The 11,468-nt window shown below is 40.3% G+C and overlaps 1 protein-coding gene across 1 annotated transcript; it reads left to right on the plus strand.

Moving 5' to 3' along the window:
- Positions 1-6,406: 6,406 nt before the first annotated feature.
- LOC107794871 (uncharacterized) lies at positions 6,407-10,974 on the plus strand. The gene is made up of 4 exons (XM_016617415.2): positions 6,407-7,224; positions 7,635-7,822; positions 10,103-10,174; positions 10,268-10,974. Exons 1-4 carry the CDS (start codon positions 6,555-6,557, stop codon positions 10,640-10,642), a joined length of 1,305 nt encoding a protein of 434 aa, XP_016472901.1. The 5' UTR covers positions 6,407-6,554; the 3' UTR covers positions 10,643-10,974.
- The last annotated feature ends 494 nt before the right edge of the window (positions 10,975-11,468 follow it).

The following is an 11,468-nucleotide window of genomic DNA, read 5'->3' on the forward strand; positions in this document are numbered from 1 at the left end:
CGATACGGTCCTTCTCCATTTCAGTATAGTAATAGCCGACTCTAATTAGCTTTCGAACTAGATATTCTGCCCCCGAATGGTTCCCAGAAGGGCCCTCGTGAACGTCTCTTATGGCATATTCGATTTCTCACGGCCCTAATCATCTGGCCAGTGGACCGAAGAAGGACCTCCTGAACAATGCCCCTTTGACTAAGCAAAAAAATCTGCCAGCCTTGGTGCGCAGGGCTGTCGATTCCTTGGGATCCGATGACAATTTTTTCTATTTTAAGGTAGTCTATGTATTGTTTTCTCCAATCCCAAATTAAACTTGTCGAATTTACTTTGACGTGACCTTCTTCTTCCACCAAGTTCATTAGTTGTACCACTACCCCTGAGTTGAATCTATTAGAGTTGACAGATGACCCCAAGTTGGCCAGTGCATCAGCCTCACCGTTTTGATCTCAGGGTACATGTTGCAAAGTCCGTTCCTTGAATTGGTGCAGGATCACTTGCAGTTTGTCTAAGTACCCCTACACCCATTCTTCTTTTACTTCGAATATTCCGTTGACCTGATTTATGACAAGCAGGGAGTCGCATTTGTCTTCGATTACTTCGGCCCCAAGGCTCTTAGACAATTCTAGACCTACAATCATAGCCTCATACTCGGCTTCATTGTTAGTCAATTTTATAGTTCTAATAAACTACCTGATTACACTTCCCGTAGGAGGTTTTAACACAATACCAAGCCCGGACCCTTTCGTGTTGGAGGCACCATCCGTGAATAGGGTCCAGATTCATGAGTTAATCCCCGAGGTGAGTAGTAATTCCTTTTCGACTTCGGGTATTAAGGCCGGCATAAAGTCGGCCATGAAGCCTGCTAAAATTTGAGATTTTATGGTAGTTTGGGGTCGGTACTCGATATCGTAACCGCTAATATCTATGGCCAATTTGGCCAACTGACCTGACAGCTCGGGCTTATGTATAATATTCCTCAATGTGTAAGAGGTTACGACGCATATATGGTAGCATTGAAAGTATGACTTTAGCTTCTTGGAAGCGCTTAGCAAAGCGAGTGCTAACTTTTCTAGGTGAAGATACCTCAATTCGGCATCGCCTAGGGTTCTACTGATATAGTAAATAGTAAATTGTGTACCTTTTTCCTCCTGGACTAAGACACCACTTACTGCCACCTCGGACACCACCAAGTAGAGGTACAACTATTCGGCTTCCTTTGGAGTGTGCAGCAAAGAGGGACTCAATAGGTACCGTTTGAGTCCTTCCAAAGCTTGCTAGCATTCCGTAGTCCAGGAAAAGTTATTCTTCTTCTTCAATAGTGAGAATAATCGATAGCTCTTATCCGAGGACCTCAAGATGAACCAGCCCAATGCGGCTATACGCTCGTCAGCCTTTGAACTGCCTAGACGTTGTCCACTATGGTGATATCCTCTAGGGCCTTTATTTTGTCAGGGTTGATATCTATCCCCCGATTGTATACCATAAACTCGAGAAATTTGCCCGAATCGACCTCGAATGCTCATTTCTTCGGGTTTAGCTTCATGTTGTATTTTCTTAGTATGTCGAAGGTTTCCTGCAAATATTTCAAATTGTCTTCTGCTCGCAGGGATTTGACCAACATATCGTCAATATAAACTTTCATTGATTTCCCTATTTGTTCTTCAAACATCCGGTTCACTAAGCGTTGATAGGTGGCACCAATGTTCTTTAATCCAAACGGCATTACGTTATAGCAGTATATACCAAATTTGGTTATGAAAGAAGTCTTTTATTGATCGTACGGGTCCATCCGAATTTGGTTGTACCCGGAGTAGGCATCGAGAAAACTGAGTATCTCGTGCCCGGTCGTCGCGTCGATTATTCGATCAATGTTAAGCAAAGGGAAAGAATCCTTAGGGCATGCTTTTCTTATGTTTTTATAATCCACACACATCTTAAGTTTATTTTCTTTTTTAGGTACTACCACTACGTTAGCTAGCCAATCCACACATCTTAAAGATGGATCCTATTTTTAGAAGTTTGGATACCTCATCCTTGATGAATGTGTGCTTGATCTCGGATTATGGTCTCCACTTCTTCTTAGCCGGATGGAACTTCGGGTCCATACTAAGCTTGTGAGTGATTACCTCAGTGGGATCCTTGTCATATCAAGATGGGACCAGCAAAACAATCGGCGTTAGCTTTATGAATATCAATAAATTTTTCCCTAATCTTTGGGGTTAATCCCGTACCCAGGTATACCTTTCAATCTGATAGATGTTCGATTAATATGACTTGTTCCAACTCTTCAACCATTAATTTGATGGCGTCAGTGTCATCAGGAGCTACGAATGATCTCGGGACACCATAATCATCCTCCTCGTCTGCTCCTCGTCTCCCTGTTTTTCCAGTTCGGTCGAGGCCGGTATCAGTGATTGCTATTTAATCTCTTCCTTTCCGGCCGATCCCGTGTTTCTTGATGTCAAAACCGCGGGCACCGGGATTACCTCGTCGATGTGAAATATCTCCTTTCAGGCCGACTGTTCTCCATAGACCGTTTTGACTTCCCTCGGTGTGGGAAATTTCAATGTATGGTGCAAGGTCGAGGGTACCGCCCTCATGTTGTGAAGCCACGACCTTCTGAACAGAGCATTGTACCTTATGTCCCATTCGATCACGTAGAACTTCGTTTCTTGGATTGTCCTAGCAGTGTTTACTGGCAAGGTTATCTCTCCTTTTGTGGTCTCACACGCCATGTTAAATCCTTTCAATACCCGGACTAGTACGATTTTGTCCTGTAAACCCAATTGCACTACGACCCTTGATTTGATGATGTTGGCCGAGCTACCTGGATCAATAAACACATGTTTAACTCGAGATTTATTGATAAGTACGAATATTACCGGTGCATCATTGTGAGGTTGTGCGATTCCCTCGGCATCTTCATCGTTGAACGAAATGGCTCCCTCCAGAATATAATCTCGAGTATATTTTTCCCTTATGATAGATACTTTAGTGCATTTCATCATTGGTCCTCGGGGGACTTCGACCCCTCCAATTATCATATTGATCATGTGCTGAGGTTCCACTTGTTCAACCTGTTTGGGCATCCCTGAAGTGGCTTTTTGCTCGCTCGCTCAGGAACTATTGGTGGTGTCCGTTGTTAAATAATCGGGCAACTTATTATCTCAACTGTCGGCAATCTTCGATCCTGTGACCATGAGTGCCATGATACTTACACATCAAATCAGGGTCTCTTTGGGTAGGGTCGGACTGCAATGGTCAGGGCCACTTGGTCTCTTTGATGCACCGTATGGCTAATACAATGCTGGCAGTGTCCACGTTGAAGTTGTACTCCAATAATCTTAGTGCTTCCCTACTCCCGAGCGGCCTATCGAACCCATTTCTGCTCATCAGACCTCGGCCACTGGGCCCTCGATCGCTTCTCTTTTCATTCCTTGCGGGGTGACACCTGGATCTATTTCTCCTTCGATCCGCGGTGTACGATTGATATCGATCTCAAATTGGTCTTGGCTCATGATCAATGGCTCTCGTGGATCTATAATCGACCCTGATGGGGTAAACATATCCAGAAGGGCCCCCTAATTGGTCGTCCTCGACCTTGATCTTCGATTGGTACCTATTGTACACGTCAGCCCAGGTTACTGCCGGGTACTCCACCAAATTTTGTTTTAGCTGTTGAGAGGCCAAGGAACTTCGAGGATTGAGCCCCTAAGTGAATGCTTGAATGACCCAATCATCTGCAACCGGTGGTAGATCCATCCATTCCATTTAGAACCTTGACATGAACTCCTTAAGAATCTCATTATCCATTTGTTTGACCTTGAAGAGATCTGACTTTCTAGTCTCGACCTTGATGACCCCGGCATGAGCCTTTACGAAAGCATCTGCAAGCATAGCAAATGAGCCAATGAAATTCGGGGGCAAGTTTTGATACCATATCATTGCTCCTTTCGACAAAGTCTCCCCAAATTTCTTCAATAACACCGACTCGATCTCATTGTCTTCCAAGGTGTTCCCCTTGATTGCTCATGTATATGAGGTCACATGTTCATTTGGATCCGTGGTCCCATTGTATTTGGGGATGTCGAGCGTGTGAAACCTCTTTGGGATCGGCTTTGGTGCCGTGCTCGGAGGAAAAGACTTTTGGATAAATTTCTTGGAATCCGGCCACTTCAATATCAGGGGTGCTTTCGGGATCTGATCGACCCCAGAATTATATGTTTCCACCGTCTTGTCATTAGCCTCAATCCTTTTCTCACCTGACTCCACCCGTTTCGTCAACACTTAAAGCATTTTCATTACCTCAGGACTCACCTTCGCCTTCGGGCGCTTCTCGAGCCTTTGGTCAGGGTCCTCAGCGAATATTATTTTCGGGATGAGTTGACAAGTTGACGTTGATGGCCACCTGCGAGTTAGTATCGACCTGGTCGGTAATTGGAACACTGTTGGGATGTGCAGGAAGCACATTATTGCTAGGGAGGGTAGTGTGTATGCAGACCTTATCCCTACCCCGAAGAAGTAGAAAGGTTATTTCCGAAAGACCCTCGGCTCAAGAAAATAAAAAGACAAAAGGACAAAAGGAGACAATATTAGTATCACCACAGCAATCATAGGAAAATTAAGAACACCATGAAATCTAGAAGAAAGATGCAAAGCAAAAGCGATAACTATCAAATAGGTCCTGCACTGAAAAGCGAAATAGTAAGACGCAACATTGCCACTAGCTATCTTAGACAAAAACCCTACCTGGCTAGTCCCACAATTGTACGAAGTAAGGCAAGACTCAACTACCTCCTAACCTACAACTCTAATACTCAACCTCCATATCTTTCTATCAAGTGTCATGTTCTCAGAAATCTGGAGCCTCGCCATATCCTGCCTGATCACCTCTCCCCAATATTTTTTAGGTCGCCCTTTACCTCTTCTAGTGCCCGATAGGTACCAAACTGTTTACCCTAAAATTAGGTAACAATTAAATTTGTACGTAATTTTTTAAGGATATATAGTTTAATTCGACACGAATAATTAAGAATGTTAGATAAATGAATTAGAAATGAAATAAACGATCAAACTAGTTGCAATGTTATGACCAAGCCTGAACTTAGGTTGAACAATGACCTTGTCCGCGATTGGACCCTTGGTTCGAGCCTACTCGTGAATGAAGAATAGAAAAAGTGAGCAAAATTCTTAACAGTAGCAAGGAGGTAAAAAAATAAATTTTTATTGCCTTGAATCGCGTGTTAGAATGTGTTAGATATAAGAAAAACTTCTCCTTTATGTAGCACGAGAGTTTCAACCCTAGTATAAGTCTAAAAAAAATAAAAATCTCATTTTCCGGGTAATTGTTGATCCATAATCGATATCGAGCGAGATTCGCGCCGTGATATCCGCCCTCATCCGTCACGCATAACCGTTCACCGTGTCTCCCGAGGTTTTGAACTCGCACTCGGCTCGGACGCGTCGCTTTACCATGTCCGATGTCGGATATACCGTTCACTCTTCCGAGATCTCGATACGAAAGGCCTTAGACCTCAACTGCAACTTCCCGGCTCTGTGCTCGCCTTCCGTTTTCTAATCAGGAAATCGGGGTAGAGCTTACCCCGATTTTACTCGTACACAATTTGAACTTTATTTTTGTATTTACTATGTTGTTTTGGTGTGAAAATTGATTATTTTAAAATAATCATTGTCAATAGTTGTGATTATTGACTACAGAATGCCAACTCAAAATAAGGATATAGACACATTTTTTTGCTGCCTTTGGCGCTAGCTTTTGTGGTGTGTTCCATTAAATAGTCTTTTTTTTATAATACTATATAAATTAAGATTCTTTTCTAATATTTTATAGATATGTTATATAACTTTTAATATATTTATATTCATGAATTTTAAAATAAAAATAAATTATGTTTGTTCAGATGCTAAAAAATTAAATATCTTAATAATCTGCTGTTTAGATTTAATGATAATATCTTTATAATCTAATATGTATTAATATTCCATTACAAACAAAGCAATCTCAACATAAAATCTCAGACAAACTAATATTATAATATTGTGTTCAGCTGATTGCATAAAAAATATGGTAGTAAAACATTAGATTGATAGTATTAAGTATTAAGCTTAAACATTCACCTAACTTCTGTAAAAACAATTATATAATATTATTTTATGGGCAATAAGACAAAAAATGACAATAAGCATTAGCAATACATGAATAAAAAAGCATTTAAAATAAAAAGTACCCTTGGATACTTACATAAGCATTTTTATGATTATTTTTCTAATAATTTATAAGTATTATTATTCACCTTATAAGCTGTGCTGCATTTTAATTTTTGTGGACCTATTAGATGAACCAAATTAAATAACCTCACAGGAAAGCCAAAATAAATAAATAAGGTAGAGATGTTTTCATTTATAAATTGGGAAAGGTAATCCACTCCACAGTCTCAACTCCTCTGCCTCTCCACTCCACAGACCCTCCAAAAACCCTTGTCGCCGTCCACGGCGGCGCACTCCTCATTTCTTCCTCATCCCTCGGTGAACCACCACCGATGGCATCTACACCGGCATCAGAACTCTCCGATGGACCAGTACTCAGCGTGATCAACAAGCGCCTCCGTGCTCTTCGCAAGAAATACAACCGCATTGTCCAAATGGAAGAATCTCTATCCAAAGGCAAAATCCTCAACAAAGAACAAGAGGAAACTTTCCGCTCCAAATCCGCTGTTCTCGCCGGCATTGACGAGCTCGAGAAGCTTCGTCAGCCACTCGCTGCAGCCGTCGCTGAAGAAATCAACCTCGCCGTTGAACAACAACGCCAAGTTCCTCCGTCAGAATCCGCCGCCGATACGCCTATTGATGATCCTAACAACAAAGGAGAAAGTGTTGAAGATTTACTTAATCTGTTGTACTTTGGTAGCATGTTTGACGTGAAGTCGTTGCAGCAGAGTGATTTAACAGCGACGATGCTGACGAGGACTATGGAGAGAGCGTGTTGTTTGAGCTACGACTGTATGCCAGAGGACGAATCTACTGACGACGTGATGGATCTGTTAGGCGAAAGAGATTTGGATTTGATTTCGATACTTAGCGGGTTGCTTGTTTCACGCCCTGTTAACTCTCCCTTGTCACACAAGCACTCTCTTCAGAAATGTATTGAGCATGCTAAGCTATGGCTTTCGAAGTCTAATCAGCCCTTTGAACCCAATTCCGATGCTACTTGTGAGTCTCTTTTTTATTTTTGAGATAAAATATTGTTTTCTTTGTCGGGAGTGGATAAAAAGCATGCATATAGCGCGAGCCCCGCTAGTTTGGGATTGATGTTTATGTCATTGAGGCGGATCCAAAATTTTAACAATGAACTAACTTTGCTTCTTAAACTATGGGTTCAAAAATTTAATATTTGTTGAAATTTTGTTTTTCACACACACATATATATGTTCCATGTCAAAATTACCGGGTTATATTGAACCCGTAGCCTTAGGTTACATCCTCCACTGGTTGCTGTTGTTTGTTATCCTGGCATTTGTATTTTTGATTTTTCAGGGAATGGCTATGAGGTTTCTTTTTTTATGTCAAGATTTTAGGGCAGTGTAGATGATTTTAACTGGTTTTGTCCCCATTTCTTGCAGATGCGGGGCTGAGATCAAAGCTCGACAAGATCATTGGTTCGCTATATTTTACCACAGACCCTGTTAAAGTGGAGGCAGCTGCCGGTAAATATGGGTCTTATCCAGTGCCAGTAGAAGAGCATGTGGAGGTTTTGCCTGTCGACGTACCGCTGCAAGTGGAAACTCCAAATGTGCAGTATGAGCAGAAGGTAAATGCTTATAGAAGTAAAGCATCTATACTATTTGCTATATTTAAGGTCTGAAAGACATCTTGCAAGCTTGCCTTGATAATATGATTGATTGTTGGATGCACATGAGTTTTGCTTGTTTATGTTTTTGTGGCTGAATGCAAAGATTTAACTCATTGATATTTCTGTTATATCCCTTGTTTGAAGTTGCTGTATATAACGTAATTGCTGAGCTATTGTTAAGGCCTTATGAAGCTTCTGGTTAAGTTGGTGTCTTACCTTGCAATTCACTTCTACGTATTGCTAAATAACTGAACTTCAAAAGCACAAGCCTCCATCGCCCATTTCCTTTAAAGGAACTGATTGGCTCATATGTTTTGGCCTGTTGGTCTTTAACTTGTTAGATTTTGCACTGTCCTGGCCTCTAGGTTAGGTGATGAGGTTTTTCCGTTTTTTTGGGGGGGGGGGGGTGGGTGTTATTTTTCTCAGTAGATTTTGCTTTTGTTTTTCTAAAACAATAATACATGTTTTCCTTGTTCGTTTTTGTGTCATAAAGAGCTCATAATTTCTCATACATTGGTCTTTCTACACTTTCTTGTTGTGGTCTTAGTATATAGGATAAGATGTCTTTTGCTATAAAGCTGTTCTAAACACCATTGTTGATAGCTTTAGTTCCTCTCTGCCAAAATTCTACACAATACAAGGGAGGTAGAAGATGAAACCCAGAAGTATATCCCCTTGGCTTCCTCTTTCTCCAACATCAGGGAGGAAGCTTTATTTCCTCTCTGCTCCTCTTGCTTTCCTCTTTCTCCAACATAACTGAAATTGCCGTCAAGACTATCCCCTATTAAAAGGCCAAAACGAGGAAATAAAAGAAAATGGTAGCTCAACTTCGCTTGTGCCAATGTTGAACCTGTATATGTTTTGAGGGCAGTTACAATTCCATTCAGAAGATCAAAGCCAACAGTATTTTATCGTTTTATTTTTGGTTTAGATTGGAACTTCTAAATCAAGCTGAACATGTGTTAGAGCTACTAGAACCCCTACAGTTTTAGAGAGGGACATATTTATGCTTCAGTGTTTTGCTTCACTGTACAGATTTCTAGCACAATCTTTGTGCTGTTAGGAATACAGCTTCACAATTCTCAAAAAAAGAAAAAAATAGATCTTCCTCTTTTTGGCACTGGTATACAGAACAGTAGAGGCAGAGACCTCTTCGTTCTTGGTTGCTCAAAATGGATGATATAGTAGCTTTGAAAGGTATGAGAGTGCTTATGTCATTTTAGTTATCTTAATCCGTTGCATTATTAATACACATATTATTATTATTCCACATTCTATCCCGCGTAAAATAATACAGAGATTTCTGAATAGTTTATGCAAGTATTTTTATATGGAAAAGAAAACTGTAACCAAACAATATTGTTAATGCTGAGTTCTGTACCAAGATTATTTTACCTTATATCAGGAGTCTTTGTAGTCTATTTAGAGACTTATATGCCAGTGGAGGAATTAAATGTGAGACTTATAGCGGCACCAGTTTTAGAGAACACCTAATTTCCTTAAAAGACGTATTTAGTATTGACGTGAAATGCTCCCTTAAAAAGTGGAATAGATGGAGAGGATTCATACAACAAACCAACTAGTTTTGAATTGAGGCATAGTTGGTTGTTTGATTGACATATTGCTAATGAGTCAGAATATGAAGAGGCCTGAAAAGCTGGTCAAAGATAGACTTGCATTTTTGTCTTTATATCCTGAACCCTCTTTACTTCAATTCTGAGCACTTTATGTGCAGGCCAAGCTACATACTGGTGAGCGTGTGAGCAAGAATTTTGTTTAAAAAAAGAATAACTTATTAACTTTGGGTCCTGAATTATCCTACCTTTCCTCACCTTTGTTACATCATTTTCTGGTTTTGTATTCTTAGACTCTTTGGCAACCTAAGCTAGTTTTTAGTATTTTCACTGAAACTACTCGTTTCAACATATAACAATAATCTTTTATACTTAATTTGTAGCCGTAGAAAATTTTAACTTACATTTGTTTAAAATAAAACGTGAGAACTCTTTCCCAGACATGTGAGTTTCAGTGTAGTCACTACTTTTGGCATCTGAAGTGTGTAAATCCAGTTTTCTTATTAAAATCTGTGCTTTTAATTTACCTGGCTTTGAAAAGGGGACTACATTGTGTGCATTTACAGGGAATTGAATGTGTATAGAAGTTTGTCTATAGCACTTGTTCAGTGGTCCATGCTTTCCTTCATGTTATCATTCAACTGTGAACATTAACTGTTTTCAGGAGGAAGATGCTGCAAGTTCTCAAGCAGTTGAAAGTAACGAAATTCACGATAACAATGTGGAACTGCAGCAGGTATTCTTGACCTTTCTAAGAGAATTGAAGTTTAGTGGTTGTATCCTCCATATGAAACATCTGTTCTTTTTATTCACTTTGTTGGGGGAGCAGGGTGACAACATGTCTGAACAATTTGCTGAACCAGAAGAAGTCGCACCTGAGGCTGAAGGTGTTGATAATTTGAAGGATGCAGATTTCAATCGGCAACAATCTGTTCCCCAGAGTAATTCTTATCAGAATTACAGGGGTAATCGTGGTGGGAGTGGGGGTGGCCGTCGTGGAAACTCCAATGGCCGTGGAGGACGTGGCAGGGGAGGGTCCTACCAGAACGGCCGCAGTCAATACTACGACCAATCTGGTAATTACCACCAGAGGAACCATTTTAATAACTATAGGGGAAGGGGTGGCAGGGGTACAGGTGGTGGCGGGAGTTACAATCATTATGCTTCAGGTGATCATGCAGGCAGTTTCTCTGCTGAAGTATGACCATGTTTAGGTGATTATACAATTTCTTTTGTTAGCTTCGCGGTGGTGGTCAAGCTGTTTCCCTTTACATGGAATCACAAAAGTGTTTTCTGCTTGCTTGTGCGTCATCGTGGAGGCTTTTTGTAGCTGAAAGAATTGGGAAATCTTATTACCTAAAAAAGAACTGGGAAATCTTAATTGTCAATTTGAGAAAGAATAGAGCCGTTGTAGCTTATTCAAGGATCATTACTTGCAGATCGTTTTTGGTTCTGAACGTTCTTAGCATTTGCTAGTTTTATCTTGTGGCTTCTGATATTTCATGTGAAGGTGCTATTTGCTGATGACCGTGCTAATATAGGCAGGAGGTGATAATTATATAAAGCACATCTGAATGTTAATCCACGTAAGAACTTAATTTGATTGCTTTGGTAAATTTTTTTAACTGCAATTATTATGCTTAGCTGCTCGGGGCTTTGATATAGTAGTAAGAGTGCAGCAACGTGATGTGTGGATTAGACGCACGTGGTTAGTCGCATGTTATGAGTTTGGATCGTAGTTAAGTATTTAATTGGGGAAGATTGAAAGATAGATCTATTATTTGTCAAGTTTTTAGTTGGTCTTTGCGGTGATTTTAAAAATTATTATGCTTAGCAATGATTCTTGATATCAATCATTGAATCATGTCATACCCATGAACTTCACTTTTTTCTTTTGGGATATTTTTATGGGGTATGATAATTTGTTTTAACAAAGAATTGTTGTGACAACTTTTCGCCCGATAAACACTTTTCCGTTGGAAAATTTATTCATGTCCGCTGCTTATTTTTCCTTTTCCGTAGTGCTCAAG

Source organism: Nicotiana tabacum, chromosome 9 (assembly GCF_000715075.1).
Source record: "Nicotiana tabacum cultivar K326 chromosome 9, ASM71507v2, whole genome shotgun sequence".
Classification (NCBI taxonomy): domain Eukaryota; kingdom Viridiplantae; phylum Streptophyta; class Magnoliopsida; order Solanales; family Solanaceae; genus Nicotiana; species Nicotiana tabacum.